The 19,660-nt window shown below is 35.6% G+C and overlaps 1 protein-coding gene and 1 pseudogene across 1 annotated transcript; one reads left to right on the forward strand and one right to left on the reverse strand.

The window, feature by feature from the left end:
* Positions 1-3,303: 3,303 nt before the first annotated feature.
* Positions 3,304-4,230, reverse strand: LOC122748047 (annotated as a pseudogene).
* Positions 4,231-10,660: 6,430 nt separating this feature from the next.
* On the forward strand, positions 10,661-11,665 carry LOC122748049 (olfactory receptor 51G2-like). The gene has a single exon (XM_043993778.1). The coding sequence runs from the start codon at positions 10,661-10,663 to the stop codon at positions 11,663-11,665; it is 1,005 nt and encodes a 334-aa protein (XP_043849713.1).
* The last annotated feature ends 7,995 nt before the right edge of the window (positions 11,666-19,660 follow it).

Raw genomic sequence — 19,660 nt, forward strand, 5'->3', positions numbered from 1 at the left:
TTCCATAGTTTACACAATATGATTTACTAGAAAGGATCCTGATCCATGAGTCACAAGACATGGGTTCAAATTCCACCACAAATGCTTATTTCTTTCTTGTGTTAGCCTGGGTATCACTTAAATGATCTGTACCACTGTTCCCTTATTTCTAAAATAAGGTCATTTGTGTGATGGCCCTCAATTTGTCTTCTATATTCTAATCTATAAGTATATGATCACATCTATTATTATAGCTTCAATTATCACCCCATTCAAACTACTCCCAACATCTTTTTTCTACCTCTTCCCTAAAGTCCAATGCTACATTTCTTATTGCCTGTTGGATATATACACTAGAATACTTGGCTAAAAGTGAAAACATTACATATTCTAATTTGAACAAATCATTCCCTTCCTAAGTCACTTGCTGCTTTTTAGAGGCCCATAGTAAAGGAAGATTTGAGTTCAAATCTAGTTTCAGATGCCTTCTAGGTTTATGACCCTAGACAAATCACTTAAGCACTTTTTTATCCCAATTTTCTAATTAATAAAATAGATATAATAATGACCCCTACATCCCATAGTTGTTCTGAGAATAAAATGAGATATTTATGAAGCATTTTATAAACTTTAAATAATTATATAAATGCATCATTATTCTTTTGGCTTCCTTGTAATTGCTGATGACACTAACATCCTGTCGGTTTCTCATGCTCAAAACTTCAGCATTATCAGTTCCTCATCTACCACAATCTAATGGTTTCAAAGTTTTATTGATTCTTGCTCTACAAAATTTCTTTATTGATTCTGTTTTTCATTCCTTACTGAAACAAAAAAGATTTACAGGCCTATAAATTCCATGATTCTGACACCCTTCACTGTATTAAAAGGCCAGTTTTAAAGGAAAAAAAAAATCCAGGCAAAGTTGGAAATCATCCATTTCTTTATATTGGCAGGGATCCCTAAGTTTGTAGTCTAAAGCCACAGCTAATCTGGAATCCTTGCTACAACATCAATGATAACTGAGCATATACCCTCTGCTGGAAAACTAGCAATGACAATAAAGTCACTGTATTCTAATGTAATCCATTCAAGTACTAGATAGCTCTCACTGTTACAGTTTTTGTTTTTTTTGTTTGTTTGTTTGTTTGTTTTTTTTGTATTTAACTTGCTTTGTCCTCCTAATTTACTTCAGTTCTTACCTCTAAGATCAGGCAAACAAATTAAATAATTTTTCTACATGATGGTCATTCAATAGTTATCATTTCCCTCATCTGACTTGGGTTGTCCCATCTACATATCACAAATTCCTTTCAGCTACTATGTGGATACATCATAAGTAGTTGGAAAAATGCTGAGTCAAATTGAATTATTGTTGGATTAAATCCAATTCAAATTGATGTATGTTATATTTAGTTTGCATTTTGTGTATATACACAAAAAATTGCTGTCTCTTTTAATAGAATGTAAACTACATGAGGGAAAGAATTGTTTCCTATTGTCTTTATATGTCCAGCACCTAGCACAGTGCCTACCACATACTAATAAATACTTATTGATTGATTGAATAGTTTTTTGGATTTTTTTCAACCAGTATCTTCTCATATTCACTTTGTATATATGTCATTCATTATTCCCCTATAACACAAAGATATTCTGGAAGCCAGAGGACTTGTTTTTTCCTTCATTACATACATCTAGTATATCATAGGTAGCCCTATTAACAGTGCCTACATTCTGTAGTGACAAATTAATATAAAGACAAATTTTCTTTAAGATAAATTTATTTCATCACTCCTGTTTTAGCCTCCCTACTCTAGCCCTTATGACAGCAGTATCATCTATTGATAGTATCACTGCAGAATCTAGAACCTAGATTTCCTGAGTAAAATTCCAATATTCTTTGCCAGTTTCCTGACATTTGACATTTCTTAGTGATTACTGAGTGTATATATGTTGCTTTTTTTTGATAAAGTTTAGTTCCCTATATACTATTCCAATATAAATCTTTGAATTAAAGTATGGTGGTTGTTCTTCCTTCCATGGCCCTCTGAATTAAGCGCTTAGAAGAAATCAGTTGGAAAGAAGATCTCAGAGTAAAATAGTCACATACTAAGAGTGTATTCTGCAAGTTGACAGAGTTCCTGTACGAAAAGCTTGGCAAGAACAGAACTGGGTTTATGCCTGCTTATATCAACTGTGTGTTTCAAGTAAATACTTTGGAAAAGGGAGTGTTCTACTGATCCAGAATTATGGATAGCAATTTGGAACTATGCCCAAAGGGCTATAGGGCTGTGAATACCCTTTGAACCAGTAATACCACTACTAGGTCTGCATTCCAAAGAGATCATAAAAAATGCAAAGGACCCACATGTGCAAAAAATATTTATAGATGATGTCTTGGTGGTGCAAAGAACTGGAGATTGAGAAGATGCCCATCAACTGGGAAATGGTTGAACAAGTTTTGGTATATCGATGTAATGGGATATTATTGTGATATAAGAAATGATGAGCAGGCAGAGACTTTAGTGGACTGATGCTGAGTGAAGTGAGCAGAATGAGGAAAACATTGTACACAATAACAGCAACATTATGCAATGATCAGCTATGATAGACAGTTCTTTTCAGCAAAACAATGAACATGGGGCAGCTAGGTGGCACAGTGGATAGAGCCCTGGCCCTGAATTCAGGAGGACCTGAGTTCAAATCCGGCCTCAGACACTTAACCCTTACTAGCTGTGTGACCCCGGGCAAGTCACTTAACCCCAATTACCTCACAAAAACAAAAACAAAAACAAAAACCAATGATCCAAGGCAAGTCCAAAGAAATCATGATGAAAAATGCTCTCCACAGCCAGAAAAAAAGAACTGTGGAATATGAATACAGATTGAACCATTCTATTTCTCCTTTTTTGTTGTTTTTTGAGGTTTTCCCCTTTGTTCTGATTCTTCTTTCAAAATATGACTAATGCAGAAATATGTTTAATGTGATTGTAAATATATAACCTATATCAGACTGCTTTCCATCTTGGGGGAGGGGAGAGAGGGAAAGGAGGGAAGGAAAAAAATTTGGAACTCAAAATCTTATAAAAACAAATATTTAAAACTAACTTTAAATGTAACTAGAAAGAAAAAATGATACTAAAATTGAAAAAAAGAAAATTACACAACAATCTCTCTCCTGATTTTATGTAGTTCCTTAATTAATTTCTCTGAAATGAACTCTGAGGTTTTTTACAGGCCTATAAATTCCATGATTCTGACACCCTTCACTGTATTAAAAGGCCAGGGTCAAAATCCTTAGAATCATAGTTTGTCAATAGTTCAAAGCCTTTTTAAGGATAACAACTTATGGATTCTTATTTTTATCCATTGAGTCTTGATACTTTATATGATGGAGTTCATAAGAGGTGGGAAGAGGATGTAGATATTGTCCATAAGTACATATACCATGAGAGAGATGTGCTTCCCAAGTCAGTGCATGATTGTTAGAACAATGATGGGGATGTAAAAGACCAGCACAGCACAAAAGTGGGACACACAAGTCTTATAGGATTTGAGCCAAATTTCTCAGTATGCAATGGCCAAAACTGTCCATGAGATCATTACTTAGAAGATCAGAATGAGCACAGAGTTGATCTAAATAATGCAGATCACTAGTGCCAGCACATACAAAGTGTTAAAATGGATATCAGAGCAGCCTAGTCAGAGCATGTCCTGGTTCATACAGAAGGAGTGAGAGAAAATGGGGATGGCAGTAATGAAAGAACAACAAGTAGTTAATGGAAGAAGTGATAAATAGGAAACTCTTTCCCAATATGACCACCCAAATTTTGATGATCATAAAATCGGTCAAAATGATTGTATACCTCAGTGGGTTGGAGATTTTAATGAAGTAATCAAAAGACATGTTGAGGAGTACAGAATACTGATAGACCATGAATGAAGAAGGTATGGGTGACACAGACATCTAGGCATATCTCTTGGCTAAGCCCCCAGAGTATCTCTAAAATTGTGTGTATGGTAGATGCACAGATCAGCGAGGACCAGCATGGCTAGGAAGTAGAACATGAGTTCATACAGGTGTTCTTCTGTTTGGATCACATGGAGAACCATCCAATTCCCCAGAAGCACCATGGTCTACACTGAGTAGAACAGAATGGCAATTCAGGCATAGGATTGTTCTAGGACAAGGAATCCCTTGAGGAGGAAGGTAGAGGAAGTGAAATTGGAATTTGAGTAAATGGACATAAGTGATTAGAGGGTCTGAGATTATGTCTATAGGGGAAACTCTCAAATAACATTTTAGGGAAATTAAACAGAAAGTCTATGTGAATGTTACTGACCCATTTTATGAATTCTGCTATTTCATAGGATAGGATTTACTTAGAAGCAGAGACTATATTACTTGCTTTATGGGTCTTCAAAATCTGCAATATTGAGACTTTCTTGACTACAAGAAAATCAGCATCCTAATTCGCAATTAGAATAATCTCCCATAGTACAGATTTATGATTATCCAAAACATTACAACAATAACCAAACTTCCATAGGAAGGATTAACAGTGAGATGTGAGCAAGCTGAAGATAGCTCAGCAAATGCAACATTCAGGAACATGGAGGATCCTAAATTAAATGAATTGGAAGGGTCCAATTTGATGTCATTCTTGGATTTGGGGTGATCCAGTCTTCAAAGGAGTCATTTGTCAGCTGTTTATATTTTAGTATAAACTGTCTATCTAAGCACAACTTTCTTGTCTATTTTCAACATATTTTTTTTTTACCAAGAAGCAATTGTTATTAAGGAAAAACCAAGGATGGTTCACCCTAGTGCTAATGATGAGAATCAACCCTGTATGCTACTTAACTTTCTCTGTCTTGGCAGAGGTGGAGATATATGAAGGAATAACTGCAACCCGTTTCACTGTGACCATCCATAATTTTCACTAGATTGCATTTCTTCTGAGAGTACCTGGTCTAATAGTACCTGGAGATCCATGTGGTCATTCCCTGAAGCACAAGAAGCTTTTAACTTCTGATAGAGTATACCTCTCCTTTCTATGGAAAGAGCTGCATACTTATTATTTGCCCCTAGATGTTAAGTGAACTTTTTTTAATGGGGCAATGAGTGTTAAGTGATTTGCCCAGGGCCACACAGCTAGTAAGTGTCAAGTGTGTGAGGCTGCTTTTGAACTCAGGTCCTCCTGAATCCAGGGCCAGTGCTTTATCCACTGCACCATCTGGCTGCACCCTCAGTGAACATTTTTTAATCCTTTTCTTACTCCTTAGTTCCACTTTGACTTGCTTTTCACATTTCTGACAAAGGTCATCTTCAGATCATTTTCCTCCCCCTCCCCTGCTTTTAAATGCTTCTATTATTCAGAGGCTTCAGAGGTCTCTTTCTCTGGCATGGCCAGGGGCTGGATCTGTGTCAATGTATCAGGGTCTGGGCTCCACTCCCACCCTGGTACAGTAGACCTTTCCTGCCGACCTTCTAAGTCATCTTTGGCTGGAAAACTATCTCACCACATCGCTTTGTGGGTTTTGCTGCTCCAGGAATTGTCTTATGGCATTATTTGGATGTTTTTGGTATAATCATGTGGGGAGCTCTGAAAGGTTACTGCCTTTCTTCCAGCATCTTGGATCCACCCCACTCAACTGACTTTTGCCAAATGTTCAATACAAACAAAAGCTGACCATAACTATTTTTTGAAAGAGGGGTAAAGGAGGGGTTAAATGTATCCTTTCTTTTTTTCTCTTTCAATTTCTTCTTCTCAAACACTATTCTCTTGGGCAGAAGGGGATATAGAACAATGCTATAAGGAGAGCAGAGTCCTAAGCCTATTTGAATCTGAAGCAAAAAAAGCCAGCAAAGAAGAATAAATGCACGCATAGGATGCAGAGTTAGTTGATACTTTCTTAATTGACAGACAGATACAATAGCCTTTTCTCAGTCTTTATCATCCTTGACTTCTTCAACATTAGACACTGTTAACCACTCCCTCTTTCTTGACATTCTTTCCTCAGTTTTCCTCACATTGTTATCCTGTTTCTCCTCCTACTTGTATGATCAAAACCTTTCTGTCTCCTTTATTGAAACGTTTCATTTTTCTACTCCTTGGTATCCACAGTGCTGTGTTCTTTTTCTAAGCTTCCTCTTTTTCTAAGCTCTTTTCTTTTTTTCTTTTTTTTTCTAAGGTCTTTTCTTTAGTGAATTCATCTCTTATAATGCCGTTTGCATTACTATAGAGTTGATTCCCAAATCTGTATTTTCATTCCTATAATCATTGTTCATTTCATAAATATATACACACAGGCAAATTTATATACACAGAGACATATATGTATGCATGCATATACACATGTTTTAAGTTATACATTGTTTATCCTATGTACTCCATTTCTGAACAATAACATTATTTGATTTTATATTGAAGTCTCAATAAAAATCAAGTTCTAAAATGCCATTTTCTTAACCAGGTATTTAATTCACAAATCTTCCCTTCTTGTTATAGGTATGTATATGTTTATGAATGTTTATGTGTATGTGATTATGTGTATATGTATACACATGTGTGGTTCACAATATGGTACATGCATATGGTGCATGTATATTGCATGCATATTGTATGCCTATGACATGTCTATGTGCATGCACGTGTATAGGTATGTGTGTGTGCATTTATGCATGCAGATGTGTTTATATGTGTATAGGTGTGTACATACAAATTCATGTATATGCATGTGCATGCAGATGTCTATGAGTGTATATGTCTGTATACATATAGATATGTATGGGCATAAATGTATGCATGCACATGCAGATGTATATTAGTACATGTATGTACATTTGCACACAATCTACATAATGCATATATACATATATAAATATATGTATACATATGCATGTATACATACACACATGCATTTACATATCTCTAGAATATTGAGGATCTCATCAAAAGTGATGGAAACATAATTTTACTTCTTCAAAAATTTAACATATACATGTGTATATATATGGATGGATGTATATGCCAGATATCATAGGAAATAGTAGATAATCCTAGTTCAAGAACATCAATGGAAAGGAATATTGATTCCCATGAGAAAATGTGCCAGTACTAATACCAAGATATACATATACATACATGCATATATTTGGTTCTTCTTTCCCATTCTTGGGTTCTTTGATGCTTGTATACTGGGATTAGAAGCAAACCCAAGAAAACAAACAAATATCACCATACCCCTCTAATCTCAATAGAAAAATCACAAATCAATGTCAAATGTTTATGAATAGGACTCTAGTTCATCAAGAAAAGGCAATTAATGGAAATTGAATGGGTGCCTATCCATTGGGGAATGGCTGAACAAGTTGTGGTATATAAATGTAATGGAATATTATTGTGCTATAAGAAATGATGAGCAGGTAGATTTCAGAAAAATCTGGATAGACTTAAGTGGACTGGTGCTGAATGAAGCGAGCAGAACCAGGAGAACACTGTACACAGTGACAAGAACATTGTGTGATGTTCAACTGGGATAGATTTAGCTCTTTTCAGCAATACAATCATCCAAAACAATTCCAAAGGATTCATGATGGAAAATGCTCTCCACATCCAGAAAGAAGAACTGTGAAATCTGAATTCAGATTGAACCATACTTTCTCCTTGTTTTTTTCTTTTTTGAGGTTTTTCCCTTTTGTTGTGATTCCTCTTTCACAACATGATTAATGTGGAAATATGTTTAATGTAATTGTGTATATATATATATGTGTGTGTGTGTGCATGGGTGTATATATATATATATATATATATATATATATATATATATATATATCTCAGATTACTTGCTGTCTTGGGAAGGAGGAGGGAAAGGAGGGAGAAAAATTTGGAATTCAAAATCATATAATATGAATGTTGAAAACTATCTTTACATGTAACTGGACAAAATAAAATACTACTAAAATAAAAAAGAAACAGCAATTAAAGAAAAGGATATTCAGTATCTTCTGTGTGAGAAGGGAGGGGCATAATCAATATAATTACAGAAGACTTCCATCCAACATTCTTAAAATAAAAATGAATAGTGATTAAAGAGATGCTTACTTATGTGAAATAACTTCTTATAATTCTGTTTTTGTTTAATTGTTACTCCTTGATGATGATAAGTTCATAAGGTAATGTGGGTGAGAACAGCTGTTAGAAGTTTTGAGAAGAAGGATATTGGAGTGAGCTGGAATTGCATTGGCTTGTTTGGATATTTTATTTTGTTATTGTTATTGTTTATTTTTCCTCTGGTAAATGTTCTCCCAAGAGCAAGTTTTGGAGCTAATGTTCCCTCAGGTAGTTGGAGCACAGCTGCCCCTCTGTTTCATCCATTCCCCATAGCCATAAATTAATTGCTTACACTCTGGTACTCTAAGTTGTGGCTCTTTCAACCCAAAGAACAGAATTTGGAGTTGGAGAGAGAGGTTCAGCAGCTAAGCTCCCTTGATCAGAGGGGGCACAAACTCCATATGGTAAGTTTTGTCTGTCTTTGAGAAAGGCAGAATTAGATTAAAACTGAGGAGCATTGAAGGGAGAAGAGGATGGAGAGTATAGGGACAATAGAAAGATGGAGGGTTTCTTTTGATGTTGGAAGTGAGTCTGTTGCTGGAGATTGCGCAAGTCTGAGGAAGTGACTAGTCAGAAAGCAAGCTAGATAAAGTGGTCTTTGTCCAACTCACTCCTAATTTTGTTTCCAATTCTTCTGGGTTCTATCTAATATTGGTTCTAAGTTCCATCTAACAATCATGGTTCTATCTAATCTAGGCTATATCTAATAAACATGCAAGGAATCCTTTTCCCCCCCTCACCTTTCTTTCTCTAAACACTCACGCTTGTAAAACACTACATGCACATGCACACACTACTGTAGTAAGAAAAGAAATCTTCTTTCTTAGGTATCTACATTTAAATGTGGTATAATCTTTAAAAAATTGTTTATTTTTTTGAACAAATATGAAGCTTGTTTCTGCTTTAGGATAAGCTTGGTGATTCGTTTAATAAGTATCTCCTGAGAACCTATTGTGAATCTAATACTGCTAGGTTATTCTAGTGGTAAAAGGAGAAGACATGGAGAATACCTTTGATATTCTGTATGAAGAAACAGAGTTAGGAAGGGTGTGTGTGTGTGTGTGTGTGTGTGTGTGTGTGTGTGTGTGTGTGCATGCATGTGCAAAACCATTCTTTTATAGACATGACTAGAATGGGGCAGCCAGGGCATTGGAAAGTAAGTGACCTTTTTTAACCACATTAACTCCTATCTTCCACCATACCATGTCTCTTCCCCATCAAAAAGGCTCTTAATCAGAGCTTGAGTTGCCAGAGTTTCCCCTCATGTAAGGGGAAGAGCATATCCCAGAATCTATTGCCCTCCAGTGCAGTAGGGGTCCCAGGATTTCTCTTTTAAGCTTCATAATCTGTCTCCATATCCATAAATTATTTGAGAGGACATTTTATATTTATCATGATGTTAGGCCTGGGTAACAAAATTGTTAATTATGGTTTTGTGTTTATTTGTAATAGCCATCATGCCTCAAATATCTTAGTATATTTTATACCTTTAAAGGAACATACTATTTAACATCATTCATTTTCTCTATGCAAAAGGCTTATGTATGTATAAAGGGATGTGATGTTCTACTGATTATCTCTCAGGAGACAGTAATAGAATTGATGGCCTGAAGTTGTAATGGGGCAGATTTAAACTGTCATATTGAGGTCTAAAATTCTAGCTAAACTGTCTAAAATATCTAATGAGTGGTCGCCAATAAATTATAAGATTTAGCAGGAGTTAGACTTTTAAGCATTTATTAAGGAGAATAAGAATTTGGTAAAGAGAGAGAAAGGCCTAGATTCCTATCTATTAAAGGGAGAGCACATTTCTAGCTCCGCTCTCCACCAGAGTCCAAAGGAAAAAGCCAGAGACCGAGCGCCAGTCTCTTCCTTCTTCCTCCCACTACCCAATGTCACTTCCTGATGCCAAAGAAAAGACTCCTGGTCTTGCCCTCAAAGACCTTGGCTTCATGGGTGGAACTCTTCTACAGTAAGTCTCCAGCAGGTGGTGTCATTCCAATCGTTACAATATCAAGAAAATTGTTCTAACAGTTAGAGCCAACTTAAAGTAGAACGAGTTGCCTCAGAAGAATTTTCCTTTACTGAATGGTCTCCAAGCAGAACTTGTACCATAATGTTTTTTTTTTTAAATGCTGTAGAAGGGTTTCTTATATAGCTACAGGTAGGACTAGGTGATATTTAAGTCTTCTATAATAACCACAAGATTCTGTGACTGGTCTTTTTGATTCCTGTAAGCCTTGGAATAACATCCCTTGGCTTGTGTTTGTGGATACTTTTTACCTCTTGACCTCTCTACCTTTGTGTTGTTTCAAAGATTTTACCCACAGATAGTCTCCTTCCTATTTCACCATTCTAAATCTAAACAAACACCCCCAATGACTGAGCACTGTTAACTTTTCTGTCCTTGAACAAGTTATAGACAATTCTTTGAATCTAGTCATTTTACTTGAAAAATACTGGAGTTTAATATTCTCTATTGTGGAGTTAGACACATGACCTCCTTCTAAATCATTCATTATGTTGTTCCTTCCTGATAGGACCATGGCCTGGCAGTTTATATGACTCAGCTCCCAAAGAGTCACTATGCATTAAATTTGAACAGTAGCCCATTCCAGCCACCCTTCTTCCTCCTGACAGGCATCCCAGGATTGGAGGCAGCACACATCTGGATCTCTATCCCTCTGTGTATCATGTACATGATTGCCCTACTTGGGAACTCAACTATTCTATTCATCATTAAGACCACTCCCAGCCTTCATGAACCTCAATACATCTTCTTGTCCATGCTGGCAGCTACAGATGTTGGCCTGTCTATATCCACGTTGCCAACAGTGCTCAACATCTTTCTTCTAAACCACCGGGAGATAGAGTTTCACTGCTGCCTAACACAGATGTTTTTCATCCATACCTTTTCTTCCATGGAGTCTGCTATCCTCTTGGCCATGGCCTTTGATCGCTTTGTGGCCATCCGAAATCCATTACACTATACCATGATCCTTACTCATACTCGAATTGTTGTGATGGGACTAGTGGCTGTGGTGAGGGGCATGGCACTGATGGTACCCTTGCCTATCTTGCTAAAACGGCTACCCTTCTGCAAAAACATCATCCTTTCCCATGGTTATTGCTACCATCCTGATGTCATGAAGCTAGCCTGTGGACCTGTCAGGGTCAATATAATATATGGGCTGGCCCTTGTTCTTTGTTCTTTTGGTGTTGACTCTGTGTGCATTGTTGTCTCCTATGTCCTCATCCTGAACACGGTTGTAAGCATTGCTTCAAGGGAAGGCCGCATTAAGGCTCTCAACACTTGTATCTCCCACATAGTCACAGTCTTTATCTTCTATGTGCCACTTATTATTCTGGCCCTAATTCACAGATTTGGTACATTCACTTCACCTCTCTTTCATGTCACTATGGCCAATCTTTTCCTCTTCCTAACCCCAGTCCTGAATCCACTCGTCTATAGCTTTAAAACCAAACAGATACGCTTTGCCATACAGAAAGCATTTATGACAAGAGTCACTTGCCCCCAGAAGTCCAGTGTTGGCTTTGGAACATAAGCAATGTACCTGGTTATCAGTCCACTGATGATGTATACTTTCTCTCTGTGGTGTATACTTCCTATATTTGAGTTCCTGAGTTTAAGTTTCATGAGTTTGCTTATTTCTTCCTACATATTTGATCTATTTAGAATATGCTGCTATTAGCTGGATGTCTAAAGGTTGCTTGTGTCTGAAGGTAGTTCTTACCTCTTAGCCCTTTGTTATGGTCTGAAAAACCAGTATTCCCATGAGTAAGATCCACTTTGAAACATGGATTATAGAATGTCTTTCCATTTAATAATACTTCTTTAAAATTCAATTAAAATATTTAAAGCAGTTAATAATTTATTAAAGACTGATACATTTTGACACATGTTCATTTTAGAGCAAGATATAAATATATGCCAAATAGATCAAGATATAATTATTTTAAATTATTTTTTTCTATCATTGCTTAATGTAATCTTGGTTTTCTTCATATACAAATTGATTATACTTGGAATGCACAAAAGAATCAGAAGACACTCAACTATTAATCAAAGTTAAGCAAACATGACATACATACATACACACAAAAAAAGAAGTTGATTTTTTACCAAACATGAAATGAATTACTACCAATAGAAAAATTATTCCTGAATCAGCTGCCCATGGATGTGAATAGAATACCAGCTTATTAAAAGGAAAATAAGAATGGATAAGAAAACAAAAAAAAAGGTACAGCTTGTTATTAAAAATCATTCTAATGTATTCAAACAAATTATTGATGGATAAAAATGAAATATGTTATAAAAGTTAAAGGACATAGATACTGACTATAATAATTTCACATAGAAGTTTAAGTTTGCCAGTATAAATTAAATTGATGTAACAAGAATCTTTAAAATGACCATGGTCATGGTAAATGTAAAAAAAAAATGTTTTCTTGCCAAGTAAGTAGATTTGGCATCCAAGGACAACATGTTAAAAGAAAAATTCATTTGTAAATTTTATAAAGAAGCATTTTGGAAGATGGCAAGCATTATTGTCTCAAAGAACACAGAGAAGCAGTGGCTGGTTAAAATGTTTATTTTTAAATTTCTATTGATATATTTTTCTTTTAAAGTTACCTTTATTTCCTAGTATATTCCTTTACCAGCAAAATATCCAGGGGGCAGCTAGGTGGAACAGTAGATAAAGCACCGGCCCTGGATTCAGGAGGACCTGAGTTCAAATCCGGCCTCAGACACTTGACACTTACTGGCTGTGTGACCCTGGGCAAATCACTTAACCCTCATTTCCCTGCCCGCCCCCCCCCAAAAAAAAAACATCCAAAAGAACACCTTTAAAGAAAGTTCAAGAAAGCTCACCAACACGTCAGTCATACATGAATTTATATCCCATCATATTTATGCAAACAATTTGTCAGCCATTCCCAATCTATGGGAAACTCCTTTTTTCCCCTTAATTTTTTTTGTTAGTAATATTATAGGGCTTGTTTACAAATTCATTTTTGACTATTTTAGGGCAACTTTGCATTGATGTCCCTCTGTGTCAAAATCCACTGGCAGAAAGGCATCATTACAGGCATGGAGATATTAGCATGTATCTGTGAAAGGAAAAGTCATGATAACTGCTATTTTTAGTTTTGGCTTTGGATCCTTGCCATTTTGCAAAGTAAATCCATAGAACAAGCATTTGATTCATTGATTAAATTTCCTTGGAGTGGAACAGACTATGTTTAATTTACTGTTTATGTTGTTACAATAAAAAAAGTATGCAAACGGAACCCATGTCTCTTTATAATTTGTCACAACACAGGCTTTTGCCCAGGATATTGAATCACTATTTGGTGAATGTTCTCAGGAAAAGAGATCAATGAATAAGAGAGTGGCTGCATGAGGAGAGCACTTGGGAGAAATTCAGTGGAGTCATAGACAGAAATGGTTTTGTCATTAGAGCACACTAAAGATTACCTGGACAGAACTGGGCAGGGGTTGTTTGTTTCACTAATTACAAACTTGCTGCAGGCAAATGATGTTGTAGTGGTGGAAAATTACAGAAATTTCTATTTCGGATTTATTCTTCATCCAAATGTTGCATTATGCTTTTAAGTTTTCTCCTTCTGTTTCATGGGTTTCTTCATGTTAATATTAATATATGTGTTCTATATAATATTCAATGCTATTCAACTATTCATTTAGGTAATTTTATATGATATTGTTAAAAATAGAAGTGTTACTTCCATTGGGATATACTACATACCACCAGAAGAGAAAAGAAAAAGGCTGAGTAGTTTTTAAGAAGGATAAGAAGCCTGACAAAGAGGCATAATTATAAGCATGAAGATGTAAACGGAACCAGACCTCTTCTGGAACTTCTCTCTGTCTTTTTATGTATCTCTGTTTATGTTTCTATCATTTTCTCTCTCTCTCTTTCTCTCTCTCTCTAACACACACACACACACACACACATGCACAGAAGCAAAAGCAAAGCAGCTCATAATTTTTTGCCTTATCTTATTGACTATTTAATTCTTCAAAAGTCAGAAGAAAAAATGATGTTTCATACCACGGGGAAAAACTGGATACCAAAGTAGGCATAATGGAAATCCTGAGTGGAAATAATTATTCTGTCATATAATTTGTGATAGAGGAAAGGAAAGCTCAGGATATCTTGACACATATCCTAGATTTTGGAAGATATAATTTGAAATTATTAAAAGAAAGGATAAGTAGGATTGTAAGACTTAAAATTCTATAAGAAAGATAGGACAAGCTTGAGATATGAACCTCTTAAGAATGAAATTGTGTAACCTAAAGATTATAATTCCAATAATCATGAAAAAGAAAGACTTTCAAAAATGTTTAGAAGATAGAAGCATAGGGAGACAATAGGTAAAATTAAGAGTATCAGGAGTATTAGAATGGAGAATGGTGTAAAGCTACTGAGAAAAGTTAAAGATATATTTTTAAAAAATATTTATTTTTGTTCTTAAAGCATAGTGGGGAAAACAATGCAGGTTGAGAATGAACTCTTCCCAGAATTGATTAAGTGGAAGTGTTCAATTTGGATATTTTATAAAATGTACAATGTTTTAAATGAGAACAAATGATTATTTTCTTTTAGTCCTTATCTTTAATATCACTTATGTCTCTGTAATTCTATATGGCTGTGGAAATTGTAATACATTGATCTTAGATGAATTAAAATTACAAATAACCCAAAAGACAGAGGAAGGTACATGGTGGTTATAAATAGGTTGTGGGATATAAGCAATAATTACACATAGCAGGGATTTTAAATTAAATTATTTAGAACACGTATAACTGGAAAATGAGGTAAATCAATGAGTTGCAAGTGAAAGATGATAGGCATATTACCTAAAGAGATATTAAAAGAAAGTGAAGTGGTTATTTATGTAAATGATGGTAGTAAATATGTTGTTAATTAGAAGTTACAGATGCCCCAAAATTTGATCATTATATTGTGTTCTTATTCTCAAAATATTTTTCTAAAATTATATTCACATGCGAATTATCTAAGTTTATCTTTATAACAAAATTAGTTTATTCATTAAATATTTGTTTTACAAAGAGGATTGTATAGAATTCTCTAACCCTTACATCTTAAATAGATCATAGGTCTAGTACTACTGAGTACTGTATGGTACATTTAATGCACAGCATAGACCAAAAGTCACAAAGGGGTCTGATGTTTTAGTAAATTTTTGAAAATTATTTTTTTCTTTATTTCCTATGTTTGTATATATCCACACATATGTATATTTTTATACATATTTACATATGTATATTTTTATACATATTTACTATGATGTTATGGTATTGTAAATTAAAAAGAAAAAATAAAGGAGTTATTAAATATTGAAACCCCATTGTGACTTTATGATATTTGGCCCACCTTGTACTTCTTGGGCACCATTAGGATATTTGGTGCAAATCCCAGTTGAATTGAGTGCATTTAAACTAAAAGGATTATACTGCATTATTATAAGTTACATGAGGGCAAGAACTACATTTTAATCACACATAGATCTTCACCTTCATTTAGTATGGTGTTGGATGCATTGGATGTGCTTTAATAAATTGATTGATTGAATGAATGAATCAATGAATGAATTAATTCATGGATGAATGAATGAATGAGAATGACCAGGGTTGAATCCAATAAAAGCAAACAGAAATTATGGCTCAGATTGGGAAGTAGATAACTATTAATAGAAGAGAATTCTGTGTGAACTCAAGAACAGAAGAAACATCCTGAGAGGCTTGAGTTGAACTAGGTCCTTTTTTACTCTGAAGTTCTGTATTTTAATAATAGTTGACATTTATATAACACTTAATATGTGCCAGGTACTCTGATTAATGCTTTATAATCATTATCTTATTTGATCTTTGCAACAACTCTGGGGAGTAGGTGCAATTATTATCCTTAATTTAAAGATAAGAACATTGAGGTAAACAAGGGTTAAGTGATTTGCCCAGGGTCATACAGCTGGTCTGAGGCTGAATTTGAATTTAGGTATTCCTGACTCTATGCCTAGCACTCTATCTACTGTGCTACTTTGATGCTTATTTAAGAATGGAAAATCCAGTCCTTCATGAGAGAAAGGGGGAAAAAGTATTAGGGGAGGTTATATACTAAACATTTCTTCACTTCTCTTTACAATACTGATCACTTTCAGCTCCTTGATACTCACTCAACATACTTTTTTGGATACTTTCCCAGGTTTTCATGACAGTTGTATCTCCGAGTTCACCTATCTGATGATTTCTTTTCAATTTTCTTTGATGATTCTTCATCTAAGTCATGCCAACTAGACATGGGTTTCCCACAAGGTTCTATCTGGGGCCCTCTTTTCTCTACATCCTATCTCACTTATTGATCTCCTTAGCTTTCATTGGTTTAAGTATTATTTTTTTTCAGATGATTCCTAAATCTAGTTGTCCAGCCCTGCTCCTTGTGGGAGCTACTTTTTGGACACCTTGAACTGATTATCCTATAGTTTTCACAAACTTAAAATTCCGAAAGGAGAAATTATTATCCCTACACCAACCTAAATATTCAAAAGTGGGAATATTTAGGAAAATTCAGCAGTCCTATGTCATATACCTCCTATAAGATTTTGAGCTCCTTGAGAGTAGGAACTAATCTATGTCCATTAGCTTTTATCTTGTGTATCTCTTCTCTTTTGCAGCTAAAATCCTTGAGAAAGCTGTTTGCAATCAGTGAATCTAGTTAGTCTCTTCTCACTCTTAACTCCTCTGCAGTCTGACTTCCAATTTCATTATACTGAAACTGATTTCTTCAAAGTCATCAAAAATCTCTTGACCTTGATCTAATGATCTTACTAAATCCTCATCCTTCTTGACCTCTGAAGAATTTGGTACTGTCCATCACTCTCTTCTCCTAGACATTTTCTCCCCTCTAGGTTTTCATTACATTGTTTTTTTCTCAGTTTTCCTCTTTCCTTTCTGATCACTCCTCAGTATTATTTCCTGGATTTTCATCCAGGTCATGTCCACTTACAATAGGTGTTTCTGTTCTGGTTCCTCTTCTGGACCCTCTTCTTTTTTGCTTATGCTATTTTGTTTAGTGATCTCATCAACGTCCATCATTTTTTTTGGGGGGGGGGGGGATGAGGCAATCAGGGTTAAATGACTTGCCCAGGGTCACATAGCCAGTAAGTGGCAAGTGTCTGAGGCCGAATTTGAACTCAGGTCCTCCTGACTCCAGGGCTGGTGCTCTATCCACTGATCCACCTAGCTGCCCCTATCATTTTTTTTTAAATTATCGCCTCTATGTAGATGATTCTTGTATCAAGGTTATTGGGATAACCTTCTGGTTTGTCTCCCTGCCTCAAGTCTTTCCCAAATCTAATCTATCCTCTTCTCAGATCGCAAAACAATCTTATAATTTTATGGCTCTACTGTGTGGAATGACAACTACATGGCATATGAGGTAAAGGCCTGGACTTAGAGATAGAAAAATCTAAGTTCAAATGCTGTCTCGTAAATTTATTAGCCATGTGCCCCTGGCTAAGACACTTAATCTCTATCTAACTTAGCTCTCTCATTTGTAAAATTGGAATAATAATAATAATAATACCTACCTTCCAATATAGTTGTGAAGATAAAATTAGGTAATATTTGTAAAGTACTTTACAAGTCTTTAAATGCTACATATGTTCTAAATATCATTACCATCCAATAAACTACACTGGCTGCCTATTATATTCATGATCAAATTTTCTTATCCCCTTTTTGCCTATTAAAGGTCTTCATAAGATTTTACCTTTGTATTTAGGAATTTTTCTGGGGTAGGGGAAGGGTCCTCCATGACAGAAAACTCAGAGAAGCAACACCATTTGACTAAGCTCTTAGCCTTAGGAGGAAATCCCTCAAGGCAGATCTCTAGATAAGAGGATTCATTGCTCTGACTTCTCTATTCTCTGAATTTTTACAGGTATTAGATGTCCATCTATACCTCATATCACCATCATTATCATTACCCACATGCTCAGATACTCCAATTCATAGACTAACCTGTTATTCTAAGGCCATATGACTTACCTTTGACCACTTCTGGCTCCTGCTAGGGTAATTTATCTTACTTTGAAGTGAACCTCCAAGATCTCTTGGTCTCAAAGTGTAAAATTTTATCCACTGGAAATTTTGGAACTTGGAGAACTACTTACCATGTCATGCCTTATGTCATTCACAAGGGAAAGGGTTGAATCTATGCATCTCCAGGGTACATATGGTAGGAGATATGAGCTATAGTAAATTATATGGAGGTAAAATATTTGGGTCTCCTGAGACAACACAGGTGTCTCCTGGGACAACTCAGGTACAGATAGCTTGTGGAGAAGATGTTGGAGGGAGGAGAAACATCACATGAGAGACTAGCAGAGAAAGGTGGTAATAAGTAAATTAATTAGTTGAAAAGTATTTTGGAACCCTATTAGGTTATGTATGAAATCTCAGACCTGATAAAGCCCCTAAGAACATTATTCCATCAGCCAACAGGCCTTCTCTAAATCTTGGTGGTTACAGAAGATAATGGGCATCCTCCCAGTAACTATCTTCACAATTAGGCATGATCTCAAAGAACAGAGAGTCACCAATTAAAGTATCCTCTTGGGAGACTAATAAAAATCAATAACTATAGAATTCTTTCCCCTTAGAGAAAACATGAGGGGGAAGTAGGAATTCAATCAAGAAAGATTCTGAAAATTCAGATCCCTGAATTAGGATCCAAAAAGACTGTGGCAAACTTGAGTAATGAAGCAAATCTACTAAGATGTCATTTAGTGGTGATAAATATAAAGTCTCATCTCTAATGGGTTATAAAAAATTCATAAGTACAAATATGGCCACATTACTTTTCATCTTTGTAAACTCAGTATGAGTCACTGGTGGTAGAAAACAATTACTACTTCAATCTTGGGCTGCTTGGAGAGGCCCAGTGTTTATGCATTAAAAGCCATACTCTTTTTTTTGTCATACCATGTCTAGAGGATTATGTTCATTTTTGTACTCTATGTTAAGTTGCATTTTACAGTAGATGTTGATAAGCTGAAGACTATGGGTTCACAAATCTAGAGCTAGAAAGAACCTCAGGGGTTATGTAATCCAAGCCCCTCAAACTACATGTAAGGAAAAAGAGGGATTTATCCTGTGTCACATAGATATTAGCCATCAGAAGTGGAATGTGAACCCAGGTCCTTTGACTCCAGAATCGGTGCCCTTCTTACTGTAAAACATTCCTTCCCTTGAGAGTGACGAGGATAATTTCAGACCTTGACAGAATGTCGTATGACGATCACTTAAAGGAACTACAGCTGTTAAACCTGTGTAGAGGAGGCTTATGATAGCTGTGTTTAAGAATTTCTAGTCTCAGGGGCAGCTAGGTGGAGCAGTGCTTAGAGCACTGGCTCTGGATTCAGGAGGACTTGAGTTCAAATTCCACCTCAGACACTTGACACTTACTAGCTGTGTGACCCTGGACAAG

Source organism: Dromiciops gliroides, chromosome 3 (assembly GCF_019393635.1).
Source record: "Dromiciops gliroides isolate mDroGli1 chromosome 3, mDroGli1.pri, whole genome shotgun sequence".
NCBI classification, from domain to species: domain Eukaryota; kingdom Metazoa; phylum Chordata; class Mammalia; order Microbiotheria; family Microbiotheriidae; genus Dromiciops; species Dromiciops gliroides.